An 18270-nucleotide genomic window follows, 5' to 3' on the forward strand; every position below is an offset into this window, starting at 1 on the left:
TAAAACAAAACAAAATTAACTTAATTCATTTTTCTCCTCAAAACTACTCAATTTGAGAGAGAGAGGAAAATAAAAACTAATATGGAGTGTTTATAAAACTTTTCCCTCCCTTTCTAACCCCAAGAATCCCAAACCAAGAAAAGATATTAAAAGCCTTTTTTCTTTCTCTCATTTCTTCTTTAATTCATTTCTAAAACATTATCTAAAAGAAATAAATTTCAGGAACGAAATGTTTGAAAATATTATTATCTAATATTTCAATTAACGACTAGTAATTTAATTGAAGAAAATAATTCGAGAAATGGAATTGCCATTGTGAAAGGTAACCACAAAGCGGATGAACATCGCGAAACATACATTGATTAGATCTGTTAAGTGCTAATGTTTTATTCCACTTTCAATAGTCATCATATTGGCAAAACTTCAATAGGATCATGATGTAGCACAAATCTTATAGAGGATATGCATAAATCATTTAAAGTATTTACTGATTTTATTAAAATCATTAACACCTAGCATGTATGGTTATTGTTTTTTCTTACTTTAATATTTTGAGATAAATTACTAAATTAAGAATACTAGCTATTAAAGGAATATATAAAATGGGATATGGGTAATGATTCAATAGTGGGCAACCTCACTCAAACCATTTTGTGTTCCTGGTGCTGGCTGGGCCTCCTCTTGTTACGTGTTAGGCTGCCCTAGAGAATTGGAGTTCAGGGAATTAATCATAGTCCAAGAGCTATATATCTTACTAAAAAATGCAGATTAAACGGAAGAGACTAGTGCCATTTATTCATAGAAAAGGAGATTAACTTGAAATTGAATAATTTTATATATTATGCTTCAGGTTCTTGAGGAAAGACGAATTGTTTCACAATTACACTGGATATTTTTAAATAAAATATTTTACATTTTGTAGGCAAATATAGAATTCATAGAAATAGAAATTGAACTACACATCTTTGAGTTGATATGTAGTTTACAACCAAGCATTTAAATTGATGGAAGTCAAATTGAGGCATTCGGTCCTTGTTCACACACTCGGTGACGATAATCTCCCAGAGCCCATATGGGAAAGATGTTTCGATACGATGAGTAGTTAAGGGTACAATTCCTCATAAATGCACCTGTGATCTCCTGTAGTTGTTTTTGTTGTCAGTGAATAAATATACGTTTATGAGAGAACCATGCATACGATGATTAATAATAAGTGCTAACTAAATCTGTTTGTTTTTCTGCAGTTGAAATGAATTACCTGCTGTGGGAAGTCTCCATCTTCCATTTGTGAATTGATTAGTAACTTTATTCCACGGTGTATGGGTGTTGGATCTATCTCAGCCTTTTTTCAAGCAAAACATTCACAATTAGCACGATAACATACTCTATTAATCTGCTAAAAAACATCGTTCTTACATTTCGATTTGAAATTATTTGATACCATTTTATTTTTTTTTGGAATAAGAACTATGTGATAGCTTACTAGTAGTCTAGTACTTCCATTCATATCATGCAGATCATATATTTCAATATTTTTCTTCATCCTTGTACGTGTTTGTCATGAATGAAACATCATTACCCAAAAATTAAGCTGAAATCAATTAGAGGCTTTCAAGTACGTTTATCTAAAAAATCTAAGTAATAATTTTATCTCTAACAAAGGATGCATTGAGCTTCTTTGCAGGTTTTCCCATAGGGCCTGGAGAGGTTTAAATTTATGATGTACTAATTTAACAGTTAAAAACATAGAGTTTTATTGACTAACCTGCCCTGCAGCAATAAGGGACAGCAAAGCCCATGAACTCTGAACTAAGTTTGCACGGTTATCTTCTAGATTTGTATAAACCTATTGAAAGGAAAAAGCATGCGAGTATAGTTCTCATGTATTTCTTCAATTCGATTACTCTATCTTCATAGTGTAGGGAAATATTCAAAACAAAATGAAGGGAATATACCTTGTTTTGGCTTGACAAGTAACTCTCTCCCCACCCACCGTTAGGAAGCTGTTTTGACAACAAAAATTTACAAGCTTTGCGTAGGGAAGGACTGTTATGGTAGTTCTTTCCACAGGCTCTTAGTCCCTCTACAGCAAACCAGGTACCATAGGTATAGCAAATACCCCAACAACCGTACCTGTTTTAAGTGCTTATCTATAGTAAATGATGAACTTGGTCTTTTTCTAAACCAAATATATAGCTATGACAAGTTAAATAAAAGTTAAGACATGCCTATTATAGATACCATAACTGTAGCAGTTGCAAGTTATCTAGTGTGTCATAGAAAAATTCACATTAATTTGAATGGTAAAGCTAGAACCAATAATTGTGCTGTAGATTAGAGCGTAGTGCATAACATTAAGTCAATAGTAAAGTAGAAGAGAAAAAATACACAATACCAGGAGCCATCGGGATTTTGAGTGTTTTCAATGAAACGGATTGCTTTGGAAATACTGTGATCTATTTCCTTTCTTCTGTGCTTTGGGTATAGCTTTCTGAAGAGAGACAAGGCTTGCAGTGCTGATCCAGTGCACTCCACATACCTATTTCACAACATGGAACAAAGTAAGTGCAATATAGAGAGTGCAACAACATGTTTGTCACTGTAATCTTACTCCATCTCAATGAGAGTGTCCTCAAAGAATTCAGTTGGGTTGAATTTCTGCACATACAAGTTGTCACTTAGTTAAGGAAAAATCTTAATCTTATGTTAATTAGAGTGTATCTTGTATCGTCTTAGTTCTTACCTCTAACCAATGATAGGCTCTTTGAGGTTCCCAAGCAGCAAAACCCCCATTACTGCTCTGTAGTTAAACGGAACATGTAAGAGTTGGATCCAAGTACGTATATGTATATATATATATTCAAAGTTACAAACAGAAATTATAAAACCATACTTGTAGAGAGAGGATGACATTAACAGCATCATAGAATCGCTGAGTTTCCATCTTTTCCCCAACTAGATCAGTTGGCATTTCTGACAATAGGAGTGCAGCCTGTGCATAAATTTAGTTGCCCAATGTCAAACTCTAGTAACCAATGTGATATTAAAAAATTCAATTTTTCTAACCTTGTCCAGAATAAAAAGTTATATATAATAAATTTTTATTAAAAATGATAGCATTTAACAGTAAAATTGCATTAACATTTCTAATTTTTAATAAAAGTTTATCATATATCCTATATGTAATGTTGTGGAGGTCAGAAAGTTCGTAAAAAATCTACCGACACTCCTCCCCCACTTATTTTTTATTTTACTTTTGACAATGTTAATTTTGGTCCACGATAATTAACATCACATTTATTCTCTATCTATCAATCATTAATATTTTGGTGCATTTGAAGAACCAAATAAACATAAATAGATTAATTTGATAGAAGTTGGATGAACCTTGAGTCCTTCTGCGGTGCAGTCAGAGACTTGCCAACCATGATCGTGCATTGAGAAAGTCCATGATCCTTTTGATATGTGTCTGTACATTGCTTTGAAGTCACCAGAAGGGTTTTCAAGGACCTTAAAAGAATAAAAATATGGCATTGAAGTCCACTTTCAGCACTCATTACGTGACAGAAACACAGTTTGTTAGTTACCTGCGAAGCCTTCACGAAGTCGTGTGCTTTCTTAAGTGTTGGCCCATACTCTTCACTCACACTACAAGAAAGAATCGCCTGTATAGCAAATGCTGCATCCCACATCTGGGATCCAAAACTCTGCATTCAATTTAATTAAGAACCACTGCCACTCAATAACATTCTTCACAATTAATGCAGATTCTTGTATATAAACCTCTGCAATGTTCTCATTAATTTAATTTAAAGTGGTGTCATCATTAATTCAATTGTGAAAATAAACAATACTTGATTAAGTGTATATATCTTTGATTTTGTTTATTTTTTTAAAATAATTGTATATATATTTTTATCAATTTTATAAAAAAAATTATCAAACATACACTAAATATCTGGTTCACATTTAGACCATGCTGTTTGATCTGATTTTAACAACATTGGATGAATGCACTAAATTACTAAAGTATTGGCACATCATTAATTTATACTGAATAAATGTCATGTTTCTCAATGTATTAATAATGTGTAAATATTTCCCGTGATTTATTTGTTTGAAAAGAAAATACACAGATTAAAGAAAGTAAGTATATTTTTATTTATATAAAATTATTTTGAATTTTTAATACATCCTACAGTTATTTTTATTTTTTTTATTACAAATGCATAAAGTATTTTAAAATTAGGTAGAAAAAAGCATAATTATATAATAGTAATGAATATCATCTTAAACTTTTAAATATTAAACAAATAAAGATAATTTTTCTTTAATAAATAGGCGAATAAAAATAAAACAAGAAAAAAAATGCTTTATTTGTTCAGTAAATCCAATTTAACAACATTAAGTTTTTAAACTATTTTAAAAAAACTGTTATTTGGAGTGGTATTTGATTATTAAATTTGAATTTTTATTTATATATACAATTTTTCTATTGTACGTGTAACTAAACACATAAAATAAGAAATGAATTTTCAAGTGTTAATAGTCCTTCAGTGGATGTAATTAAGTGGTATCAATTGTCACTACTCTCTAAATATATTTTTTTCTCTAAAATAGTTATTATCAAATAGTTGAGTCAAACAGGTTAAATGCGATTTTTTTTTTTTTTTAAAAATCCCAACAATCTATTTTAATCTTAATCTAAATTTTTATAGGCAAATTATTTTCTGATTACCTAGCTAGCTATTTTTTTTTTTATTGAATTTAGTGTGTCGTAATCTAAAATAACGAAACCAAACACTTCATCGTACATAATTAAAATTATCGTCTAAATGTGTGTGTTTTAACGAATCTAATGAGAAGAATATTTAAATATTGGTTGAGTTAAGTAATTATATTAAAAGTAATGCTACATATATACCTGGATTTTCAAGCCATCTTCTGCAAGCCAGAAGTAATCAGGGATTCGAGCTAAATGAAGTTGGTATGCATCTGAGTTGGGGTCTTCAACCCAACGTGCAAGCAAACATAACACCTGCAATTTCCATTCAGTAAGAACAAACTTTGCTTAATTATGGATCAACCGTACCTGCTATATTATTTCAAGTTCATGATTGTTGTTAATTACCTTCTCTACACTTCCAATGCAAAGGTATCTACTGGTCTCATCCTCGTAACGTATATGATTGATTGCGATTTCTAATGCCTTCCGTCTAAGCATAGAAAAGGGCCAGCAATTCAGAAAACGCTCTCCCACATGATGAAGAAATCCCCATAACATATCTTGGATCATAGGATGTGGATAATAGAGATCCTCCTGAAATTCCACGCTATTTTCAGTTTCCCATGCATATATCAACAATATGAATTTCTCTCAACTACTTTTTTCTTATTCACTTGAAGGCATAATACGATCATTATTTGTATATGGTTTATTAAATTCTCTTTTATATACGTATTTCTTTTTTCATAACACGATCTAGCAAGTAATTAAGTTGCATGGAAGATTCAAATTTATCAATATATATATATATATATATATATATATATATATATATATATATATATATTTTCCTTCCATAGAAACTTGTCCTCAAATTGTACAAATGACCGTTCCTTACAGTGGTAGATATATATACTACGGAAACTTGTATTGACATTGGCCACGCCACAAAACAATCAAATACTACAATTACTATAGTAATAAATAAAGATTAGATAACCATTCTATGAACCTTAGCAACAGTGTTCCGGGCTTTATTCCAGTTGATTTGATCATAAGGCTCGTTGTACAGTTCTTCTCTCAGTGATCTGATTAAACCAGAGATGCGGCCCACGAACTTCTTCCCATATAAATACGACATAGGCATGTAAACCAATCGACAGTAGCACAACATTTTCCCTGCATATTTGGCGAATGTACTTAAGAAAAAAGCCAAGCAAATGGTTGCCAAAACTAGAGACACGTTTGAATAATTAATTATTTAATTACTTATTAATATATTTTTTTAGATGATCACTTATCGTATAAATATAAGTTATAAGCTGTTTTTCATGAACTCTTCTAAACAAGTTTTCTCATATAACTTTATTGACATTTCCTCTAGATACCATATAAAATATCAAATAAATGAATAGATAGAGAAATAAGAGAAAGCAAATTAAATGTAAAAGTGAATGTATACAAAGATTTGAAATAAGTATGTGTATGAGACAAACCTGGATGAATAGGGGTGCATCTGGGTAGAAGCCAGAACTCAGGTGGAAGTGGATTACAGCCAGACCACTCATAAACACCAAGTACCTAATATCATGTTTATTACATGTGAGTGCTTACTTTGATATACACTTGTCTAAAAGTGATAATAATAAAAATCAAATAGAAACGAGAGAATTAAGGAATTTACCGTGACCCAGAACTTTCCCCATGATGGTATAGCCACTAAACCACCATGGTCGAGGATCCACTTTCTGGCTTTGGCCATTGCCCTGTCCTCACCATCTTCAGGCCCTTCTCCAAGTACCCTCAAGGCAATATAGCTCAATGCTGATCCAAACATTGTGCTATGACCCTCTATATGGAATCCCCAACCGCCATCTTCATTCTGTCCCGAGACAATTTTAGTACAGAATTTAGATGCTTTTCTACTAATTTTTTAATAAAAAAATATAAACACTTGAATGATCATACCTCCTAGTAATACCAAAAAACCAAAAAACAAAAATGGAAACAAAGACAAAAAACTTTGTACTACGTGTCCGAAGTCATGAACAACATATTAGTTCTAATATTACTATTGCAATTAATTCAATTAAAATATTTGAAAATATTAAATAATCTCTTATTTTTATTTTAAAATATTTATATTTTATATGATAATTTTTTAATTTATTTGTTTTGTATTTCTTTGTTTTCTTTTTTCATATATAGTTTTGTATGTATAAGTGTCATTAGTCTCTTATAAACTATGATTAATCAATATTGTACTAATACTTTTGGTTTAAATAATATTTTAGCCTAAAAATATTAACGATTCAATAATTTCATTCTTTATTTTTAATTTTTTAAAAAAAGCGATTTAAAAAATATTTTTCTTTTTCATGTGTTTCTTCTATTAGTAGCGGGGGGGGGGGGGGGAGCTTAAACATATTTAAAGCTGGGTTATTTTTTTCTACATGTACTGATATTTTTTTTTATTTATGGTTCCATTCAAAAATGGGACTATCAATTGGTCCCCAAGTAATTAGTATAATCAATTCATGTTGAATATTTAAAATGGTTGAAGTTTTGTGGTCCGTAGGGATCAGACTTGTGTCATAGTGAGAAATAATATTTACATTGTTAACGGCTATTTAATAATTATGCATAAATATTTTTCATTATTATTATTATTATTATTATTATTATTATTTATGAGAATATCCTTTTAGTAATATTTATAATATATATTTATATATTTATGTAACAATTATATATTCGTTTCTTAAATTTTTTAAGAACTATTTTAAATATAATTTATGATAAATAAATAATATTTTTAATTATTGTTTAGATTAAAAGAAATCAGGTGAAAATTTGTTGTTGATATTTTACAATAATTTTAGCCATTGCAGATAAAAGAATATATAAACTTTTAAAACTTATTAAGAACAATTTTATTTGTTACTTTTATGAAATTAACTTGCAACAGTTACTGTCCAAGTTCAATTTCATATGAAATCAAACATAACTTTATTCAGTGCAAATAGACTTTAAAAACTGTGTTAAGTAGTGTGAGAATATTTTTTTTAGCATTTAACAAATTGGTTCTTGCCATTGCTCTACTACCATGTAAAACACTGATTTAGTTTGGTAGATTCATGTTGCTAATGTTAATTTTTACAAGTGAAAGGCAAGATAAATATACCTGATGATTATACAAATACCGAACAATTTCCTTCTTGTGTTCAGGTCCAAGAACAACATCAAGGGATTTTGTAATATATAGTGCCATTACCTGTACACATTGCATTTACAAAGATCAATACGAAGAGGGCCCAACAAAATAAGCATTAGGCTCCAATCAAGAAAAAAAGGAAAGGAAGAACAATTGATACTTGTTTAAAAATTGATTTCAATATAATAAAACACAGAAAAATGATTAATTGCGGTAAAATTGGAGCGCACCAGAGGTTGAAGAAAAAACAATGGGCCAGCTGAGTCGGCAGGCCAATGGCCATCATGTGCTTGAATTGATGAATAGAAACTGATAGCCCTTCCGATTGTAGCAATCAATGCTTCCGTCGTCACAGACTCTGAGTCTCCCATTTTCACTGCCGCTGGAATGGGGCCCCGCTGGTTCTCCTTTGTGAGCTGCATATATTGTCAATTATAACTACTCTTGTAAGGTTATTAGATTTAGAACTGCTGCCTTTTTTTAATTTTTTCACTTGACTAAGATTGAGAGTAACAACTTCCTAATACTAATATCTTCTATAAATAAGTAAAATAATCTTAATGTAAATTCTATTATATGACATGATCCCAAATGTAATTGAGTTGTTAATGTTTTCTTTTGGACTTTGTATTTGATGATGGTTCATGATCCACTTGAGTTAGGTCTGGCATTGATTTTTCTTTAGAGATTGTGCTTTGTTTCATAACATAATATATTTAAAAATCTTTCACATTTAAACGTTAATCAAATTTTTTTTAATGTAATTTTAAGTTTTTCAATCTAGATTGGTTTATTCTATTAAATAAAAATATAAGTTTCACTTTTATGTTAAACAACTTCAAAATACACTATTTCATTTAATTTGATTTATTAGTCCAAAATTAATATGACTAATACCCACGTATAGATATTGATTAATTTATTTCGCTTAATATTTTTTTATAAATAATTTTATTAATTTAATTTTTAATAAATAAGTTGAGTCTACAAAATTAAATTTTTATCAAATAGTTTTATTTTAATGTATAATTTTTTAAAATATAATACATATCAATCATAACTTTATGTTTGTTTGAAAGTTTAATTTATTTAAATTTTAACATTTATAATTATAAAATATTATATAATTTAATAATTGAATTAATAAAAATTTAATGTATATAAGAAGTTATTAAATATTGTACATAACTATAATTTATTATTAAAGTAAGTGAGTCTTTAAGGTTTTATAGTTATGATATATCAATGAGAATTGTTATTTGTTAAAAGAGTTGTTTAGAAAAAAAAAGGTTTTAAAAAAGAGGAAAAGAAAGCACAAATTTTATATTTTAAATAAATATATTTAAAATTAATATTTATTTAAAATAAAAGATATATATTAAATATATTTATATAAACTTAATGTATTAATAATACATTTCTTATTATAAGTGATATAAAATTATTTTAAGTTAAAACTAAAAAATATGTCCTATTTTTTTCCTTCAAAACTTTTTAAATATACTCTTAAAGAAATAAATTTTAATTATTAATTTAATTATAAATGAATAAAAAAATATAAAGACATGTAACATTTTAAATTGTTATATTATCATTAAAAACTTTTAATCTTAATTATTTATATATAAATGATTAAATTACCTTTTTCATCATACTTAGAAAAAATATTTCATTAGATATGTTATATGTATGGATTGATACAAAAATACTCAATACTACTTACAAGTATATACACACATAATAAGTATAATATATATATATATATATATATATATATATATATATATGGTAAGATTTTCTTACACTATTTGATTCTTTAATTTAATTTATATCTAATGATCAGTGAAATAATAAGTTATAATATGTTAGATGTAAGTTAAATAAAAAATTTAAATTAAGTGATAGATTATATAAGTTTTTAAACTTACAACTATTATAAGAAGATCTTTCATTTATATATATATTATTTTTAAAAAACTCATTCATACTTTTGATATTTTTAATTACATTAAATATTATAATTTTTAATTAAAGTTATTACAATATATACTTTTTATGAATTAAATTTTATTATCGTATTTTATTTTATCATTTATAATAAAATTATCAAAATATTTCATTTAGTTTTAATCTCAGTAATAAATTCAAATATAATAAAGCAGACACCTATTAAATATGAATACATAAAATTATTGTTCACATGAATATATTTAGATAGTAGATACGGACTTTTCAAAATTTTATCCATTATTGTTCGTATAAACTATCTAATTTCAAGCAATACACACGATAATTTTTTGTCCCAAAAGATATTCTAAATTTTTCTTTTTATTTTTTTAAATGTTAATCACTGTTTTTAAGGTATAGATTACCCAAAAATAATAATGATTAAAAATGTTTAATTTTATAATTTAATTAAAATATATAGCGTAATTTTTTAATTTTTGCGTTGCCATGTAATTAAAGATTTTCATGTTTTAGTTTTGTCTTTGATATAGGTTTTGTTTTTTCAAGTAATTGATAATGTATTTAATGTTCTTTAATGGTGGTTTTATGGACACGACAGTTTGAAAGAAATTAATATACTATATTTAGTACTTCTTAACTTTGGGTGTAGGAGAAAATACTAAGATAATTACTTAAATAATAAATATTTTATTTTTATAATAAATTAAAATATTTTATTTTTGATTAAAATTTAGTTTCAATCAAAATGGTAAGAATTTACAAGTATTTGTTTTTTTTTTATCATAATTTTACTTTTTGTTTCAAAATAAAGTTTTAAATTTTAAAATAAAAAAAAACATTTGCTTAATTCTTTTTTTTCCTATATTTTTAAATAAAAATAGGTTTAAATATATTTTTCTCTTTAAACAAACTTTAATTTTTTTATTTGTCCCTAAACAGAAATTGAGAACGAGTCCTTAACAAAAAAATGGAGAAAGTATTGACTAAACATTAAATTATAAAAAAGTAAATATTTGATGAAAATGAGTTGAAGTTATTTTCTAAATGATTTATGTGCAACTATCTGTAGAATAAATTCTCATCAATAAGCAAATTGCAAGAGCAAATTATCTTTGTTACTTTGTTCTTTTTATCGAAAAAACATTAATTATACATTGATTATTGATTAATTTTATAAAATAACAATAAAAAGTGAATAAAAAATTATTAAAATAAAAAAGTAACAAAAATATTTATGTGATATAAGTAATAAAAAAATTATATGTGATAATTTTATATTTTTTAATACCTATAATATTATATATATATATATATATATATATATATATAAAGTGTTAACTTCAAATTTTAAAAATAAATTTAAATAATTATTAATATTAAAATTTAGAAAAGTTATATATTATACATGAAAAATAAACGAGTAACTCACTAGCATAAATTTTATAATAAAATAAAGGTATAAACAATTTTAAATATTAATATATCTAAAAATAAGTTTATATTATTTATAAATTAAAAAAATGCTTATTATTTTAGCAATAGAGGTCGGTCTGAGTGGCAAGTGACTCGGTATCACTTAAGTAAAATATCGAGTTTGAATTTTTCATATGCAAAAGATTTTTGGTGATAAACTCATCTACTACATTCAAGTGTGATCAGATAAAAAAGATTTAAAATGAAATATTATATTTAAATTATTTTCTTTTTAATAATTTATTATATAAAACGATTTTTTATACAAGCAAATAATATGTTTTATATTACTTTTCTCCTTACATATTTTAATGAAAAAAATAATTTTTTTCAATATCATTTTAAAATAAATTTTTTTATACATAAAATCAATTATTTTAAATAAAAGAGGTTTATTTATTTGAAAAATAATTTTTTACTTATTTTATTTAATAATTTTTCATAAATTATTAAATTATATAATATTATTTCAATAACCAGATACATACAAAAGCCTGGAACCTAACACTTAAAAAAAAAAACAAACTTTAGGCATATATTATCTGAACCATCCCTTAATAAATTTAGATAAATCAAATATTCATAAATAAAAAAAATCTTATAATAAAAAATATCTATACTTTAACAAGTATATTATACGTATATATTTAATTAATTGATGAAAAATCATTACATTGGAAGATGCAATTCAGATTATTTAACTTACCTTTTAAAAGTAACTTTTAAATTTTTATTCATTTTTAAATTTATTTTTTAAATTTATTAAAATTAATCCACCTCTTAAGATATATTTACACGATTCAAGATCAATGAACAGTATATTTTAATTGTCAACATAATGAAAGTGTCAATTCATTTTGCATGTATTTAAAACATTAAATGCCTGATTGTTTTTGTATACATAAAAAATGTTGACTGGTAGATTTGTTTGGTTCGGTGGTAGTTGGCAGTTGGAAAGCAAAAGGTCGATGACATTATCGATTGTGATGCCGTTATCATAAATCCTTAAAGTGTTCTACTAAAAGTAAAATACAAATTAGTCTGAATATTCTTTGGTAATCTTTTGAAGATATACTTTCTAATCAAAAGATTTTCGCAACTAAAATAGAATGTATGAATTGTAATTTTAATAAAAATAAAATAATAATAATATAAAATGATAAAAAATTATAAAAATGTGTAAAATATAAATTAGATAGTTAAATAAAAATCTATAACTATAAAATGCTTGTTAAGTAAAAAATATATTATTTATTATACAATTAACTATTATATATAAATATCAGACTTTATAAAAATAACTTAAAAAAAGAGTTGTAAAAATAAAAATACTAAAACGCATCGATGGATTATACTAAAAAATTGACAAATAACAATAAATAATTGTATAGAAAATTAATGACTAGTTTTTAGTTCAATAAAAGTGATAGAAAAAGATTAAAAATATTAAAATAGAGTTAATAATGAATAATATATTAAATAATTTATTTTTTATTAAGCTTAATAATATTATAACTCATAACCAATCTCAAAATAAAAATTAATTCTTTTATTTAATTAAAGATAAGTCTTTAAACTTCTACGGGGAAATGGATAACCTAATTCCCTTCTTTATATCATCATATATTAGTGCATGAGGACAAGACATTAGTTTGGACTGATATATATATATATATATATATAACCTAATTCCCTTCTTTATATCATCATATATCAAAGTGCATGAGGACAAGACATTAGTTTGGACTGATATATATATATAAACACATTAAAATAATGAGATATATATATCTAAATAATAATAATAATAATAAAATATAACTATGAAAATAAAATGTAAAAAATAACTAAGTATTAAAATATATAATTGTATAAATATAAGTGAAAATTAATTTAGGTAAAATATATATATATATATATACACTAATTTTTTGATTTAATATATGCAATTTACATTACAGTGAATTAATTAAATTTATGAATATCTTTTCAATAAAGGCTGAAATAGCGCGCGCATACTGAATGGAATTATAAAAATAAAGTGAGAATATAAATGAAATTTGAAATTAAAAAAAGGGTGTATATAAATATAAATAGAATAGGTAAATCATATTAATAAAGACATGTACTTAACTATTAACTGTGTTATGAAGAGGGAGGTTAATTGAGTAATTTGGGAGTTGGCTAGCTAAAGTTAACATTTGAAGAGAAAAAATAATTGAAATTTACTGATAATAACACGCGAGACACGAGATTTAAAATCAGAAAATATATTTTGAAAATTATTATTAATAATTGTAATAGATAAAGTAGATGCTATACGTAATACGTGTAGCTGACTTACTTGCATTCTCATGAAGAGGTCGGCGCTTTGTTTAATAGAAAATCGGTTTTTTGTGAATTCCTGGCGTAACCTTTCAATCTCAGCGTGTTCTTGTGGGGTTCCTGCATTTGGATCAAATACCCAATGTTGACGCCCCACGAAATTGTTCACCGATATCAACCCTTCTCCTCCTTCTGCTATCTTCAACTTCCACATCTTATCTCTCTTTTTATTATTCCTCTGCCTTATTCAACAGAACTCTCCTGTATAACAGATTAATGAATAATAGATATAAGACGTACGTATATGAATTTGTAAACTAGAGCACACAGTTCCAGAACTCAATCTAGCTTAACCTACATTTACGTTAGTATCTTATCAAAAATGGCAAGCTATCCGTATACATAACCATGTAAAGCTATGCCAGGGCAGAGGTTGAAATTTCATACTATTAGTCACAAGATGAAACAACAAGATTCGCGAATCGTATACGTTAGCATTGCTGAGACAATTTGCAAAAGAAAATCCTCTAATATCTAATATAGACTACAGAACAGAAACTTACCCGTGTCTGCCACGCCTCAAGGGAGACACCTGAATGAAATCTACATACGTGTGTCAAGTTACTAGTCAGGGGCGTTGGATAATTATGCGTCCAGTTAAATCCTTTTATAAGCCCATGAATAATAGTGTTTGCGTGGAGAATATCTACAATATCATAATGATAACTATAGTAGTGTTTATCTATATTTATATCCATCTATGCATATAGACAATCTAATTAAAAATTCCCTCATTAAATAATTAACAAAATTTGAAATGCCATCAACCAATGAAAAATTGCTTAATATTCTTTTGAAGGATAAACATCTTATTAAAATTTAAAAACTATATCAACTAAAAAAATGTAACTTAAGAATTATTATAATTGTATATATGGAAATGAAGAAATGTTGATCTAACTCTTTTGAAGATACTTTTACATTCTTTGTCAAGTAAACGCTTTTCATTTTAGTCATTTAATATTTTAAACATATCGTTTGAAATTTTCATGCAAACAATTTAGTCAGCAAATAATTTTAATATATGTGCTTATTATTTCATATTCTATATGAATATTTTTGTTGTCTCACTAACAGTTATTACAATTTACAAGTAAATTTACACAGATATGCATATTTCAGGAGCAAAACCCCGAACATGATTGCATGAAATTAAATGGTTAAGATAGTTATTAAACTAAGGAGGAAGTTTCTCATTGTTTGAGCAATACGTACACAATGTTCGATTTAATTATTTTGTACCATCCCACTGATCAAGCGGTGGGAACTGCATAAGCTGTGGTTCTGGAAAGCTACACATATTGATATAAGAATAACTAAACCATCAATTTCATCTCCTGCATCAAGTATAAGTATATATATCACACCTAATACTCCCCAATTTTTACTAAAAAAAATCTAAATATATTTTTAGTTGTTTTATTTTAGTCTTTAATTTTTTAACTTTAATATTTGTTTTTATTTATAATGATAACATCATTAATTAAAAGGTTGTTATGTGTTTTTTTTTATCAAGTTAATGAGAGGGGATAAAAATGTTAAATTTTAAAAAAATCATATTAAAATTAATTATTTTGGAGACTAAGATAAAACGAAAATGTAAACACTAAAACATAATTGAATTTTTTTTATCACTAACTATCTAACCTTAAGATAAATTTTCACGTTAAAAGATGGAGGAAGGGGTTTTTACATAATCTGCATTAATTTAAAGTCATAAATGAATATTTTGTGAAGTCGGATAGATTTGATCATGAAACAAATTCTACTGATTAAATTAAAACGATTTAAGTAAGCGTCTTTGAAAGAATAAAATGTTATAAATAAAAAAGTAAAAACATACTTGAAATGTAGGATAAGCAAATAAAAAAATATTTTTTACAATAATTTTGTTCAAGAGTGAGGATATAAAATTTTAATATAACTGTTGATAAATTTTGAAGGTGTAGGAGAGTAACACCAGTTGAAGTGTGATTGGTAGATGCATTGCATGTCATGAAGATAATAGTAGTGCTAAGAAATTGAAATGGGGGTGTGTCAATGGATAACTAACAGAGGCAGAAGTATGTAATGTAGGGACTGAGACAGCAACGTATGCAAGTTTAGTGGTGATGGAATCACGCCACGACTCTACTTGCGAGTGGTGGGAGAAGTTTCCAGGTTGAACTCACAACTGGCTGTCAATGCCTTTAATGCAGGGATGTGTGTGGAAAAAAATCTCATCTAAAGATGTTCAGAATTATCAAATTATATTTCATAACTATGCCTTTTCTATATTTTTATTTTTAGAGTTGAGTTTAAGTATTTTCAATTATATTAAAGTTATATAATTATTTGAATATGTGTTCAAAGGTTTATAATGAAAAATATATAATTTCTTATTAAAAATTATTGAATATCACACGAATTAATGTAATAATACTATTATTCTTTTAATTTATAATAAATTTTTATTATTTATTAACTTTTTACTGTATGCTTTTTGATACATTAAAAAAATTATATTTTAAAAGTCATAATTTATTTTGATCTTAACTGGTTAAATAACTTATCTAATATTGTTTTAATGTATGGAAAAAGAAAAATAATGAATGATGTGATAAAGATGTCAGATAATATGTGAAAGTATTATATATATATATATATATATATATATATAGAGAGAGAGAGAGAGAGAGAGAGAGAGAGAGAGAGAGAGCATGAAGATGTATTTAATGAAAAAAAATTATTTAAAAATATAAGAACTATAAATTTGGAATACAAAATTGCACAATGTTAATTTATATTAAAGTATAACACACCATTAATATTTACTTATGTTAATAAAAAAATTACACAAAATTTTGTGAATTTGATATACTTAGTATAAATTATTAAATAAAGTTATTCATGACTTATTTATAGGGAAGTAGATCCTTTCTCGTATATAGTAAAAAGACTTTCTTAATATGAGAGATGAAATATAGACAAAGCTTAATCATACAAATATACATTAATACTTAATAATAATATTTTAATATGCATAATTATATTTAATTAAATATAATGATTGAAACACACGTAATTATTCTATCGTAACGATTATATATGTAATAAATATATAATAAAGTAATAGTACTTTGTTTATATTTTAAAAATATTTATGAACTAACATAAAATAACAAGATATTATTTTTTTTTAATAACTTATTTTGTTTTGTGAAAAATTTAAATTTAATAAGTAGATTAAGAATCTCAAAATTTGATTAGAATGAATGTTAAAAATATGGGTGGGTGGGTGTTACGGTGAGCAAGTTGTACAATCACGGGTGGAGTGACGCGATCGATAATTAATAGTTTAGTTGGAGAAGCACAGAAGGTGGATCCAAATTGAATTTGCTTAAAAAATAATTAAGCAGTACAAAGTGTAGGGGGTAGAAATTTCATGGTTGGAGACTTTGAGTGATTTTCCTCACTTACACGTAACATGTGTACATTCAAAACAAATTATTTGCTAAAAACAGTTAAATTTCAATAACTAAATCACCATAAATGAATGGATACATTTTCATGTTTAGGGTATCAGATCATAATATTATTAATTTAAAAACTATTTCTGCTTATCTATGTGTAGTTAAATTTAACTTTTCTTATAACTTAACATGATTAATTTTTATAATGTAATACTCATACATAATTTTAAATCGAAACAAGATATGCATGATTAATTTTAATATTGATAGTTTGAGTAGATCTAAAATTTAGGAATATATAATTTAGGCAATTTCTAATATTCTTTAAAATATTTTTATCTGGTAAAATAATTCAACACCAATTAAATATTTTAGATCTCGTAAGAATAATTAAGATATTTGAAAATAAAACTTATAAATATTTTATTATAATAAAAAAATTATATCAAATATAATTCAAAAAATTTATAAAATGTAAGTATCAATAATTGATTTTAAAATATAAATTGACATATATTTTAATGAATAGTGGGATAAAAAAGATAGAAAAACTAATAAATATGATAAATTATAAACTAGAGAATATAAGAAACATAAATGATACTGTTGAATATTGTACGTATCAGCTAATTTCAAATGAAAAATTCAAAATTCATACAACTAAAACACTTGGAACAAATCCTTTGTGTATATAAAATTGATAATATGAAGATGTATTGAGTGAGGACTATCTTCATTTTAAAAGTTTCATAATAATAAATTTAGATATATAATAATACATGCATAATCAATATTAAAAGTTAGTTAATACTAAAAGTTAGTATATGTTCATTATTTTTATTTCTTGTAATGACGAAGCAATGTCACTTGAATACTTTTTTAGAGTACATATAGTAAATGTTAATTAGTGTTATAAATATATTGATTAAAAGTTTGAATTTTTTTAGTAAAAATAACTATCAATAACTTTTATCATAATTTTTGACGCCTCTCAAACATAAATTTTAATAAAAACATTATTTATTAACTTTATAATAAAAATCTATTTGTGC

At 25.4% G+C, this 18270-nt stretch overlaps 1 protein-coding gene across 7 annotated transcripts; it reads right to left on the reverse strand.

Moving 5' to 3' along the window:
• Positions 1-797: 797 nt before the first annotated feature.
• Positions 798-14427, reverse strand: LOC113867241 (lupeol synthase). Of its 7 annotated transcripts, none has more exons than XM_027502411.1 (19): positions 14270-14427; positions 13726-13967; positions 8171-8356; positions 7911-8000; positions 6411-6608; positions 6223-6307; positions 5739-5905; positions 5132-5320; positions 4925-5038; positions 3588-3707; positions 3388-3510; positions 2894-2992; positions 2744-2800; positions 2612-2658; positions 2396-2539; positions 1956-2133; positions 1766-1846; positions 1259-1342; positions 798-1140 (listed from the first exon to the last, which is right to left on the reverse strand). In XM_027502411.1, exons 2-19 carry the CDS (start codon positions 13918-13920, stop codon positions 1012-1014), a joined length of 2286 nt encoding a protein of 761 aa, XP_027358212.1. In that variant the 5' UTR covers positions 13921-13967; positions 14270-14427; the 3' UTR covers positions 798-1011. The 7 variants fall into 7 exon arrangements, 6 of the variants coding, with proteins under 6 accessions (XP_027358212.1, XP_027358213.1, XP_027358217.1 ...); XM_027502412.1 differs by having other exon boundaries at positions 14065-14277; XR_003505151.1 differs by adding an exon at positions 14065-14152 and having other exon boundaries at positions 816-1140; positions 1956-2539; positions 14270-14350.
• Between the last annotated feature and the right edge of the window lie 3843 nt (positions 14428-18270).

Source organism: Abrus precatorius, unplaced genomic scaffold, assembly GCF_003935025.1.
Source record: "Abrus precatorius isolate BTA unplaced genomic scaffold, Abrus_2018 Scaffold5, whole genome shotgun sequence".
NCBI classification, from domain to species: domain Eukaryota; kingdom Viridiplantae; phylum Streptophyta; class Magnoliopsida; order Fabales; family Fabaceae; genus Abrus; species Abrus precatorius.

Bases quoted from the DNA above. Each gene is read 5' to 3' on its own strand.
- LOC113867241 (XM_027502413.1), bottom strand. From the start codon at position 13,920: ATGTGGAAGTTGAAGATAGCAGAAGGAGGAGAAGGGTTGATATCGGTG. The intron at 5,906-6,222 runs GTTTGTCTCATA...CCAAATATGCAG, and splicing joins ATGCACCCCTATTCATCCAG to GGAAAATGTTGTGCTACTGT. The intron at 5,321-5,738 runs GTTCATAGAATG...GTGGAATTTCAG, and splicing joins CCCGGAACACTGTTGCTAAG to GAGGATCTCTATTATCCACA.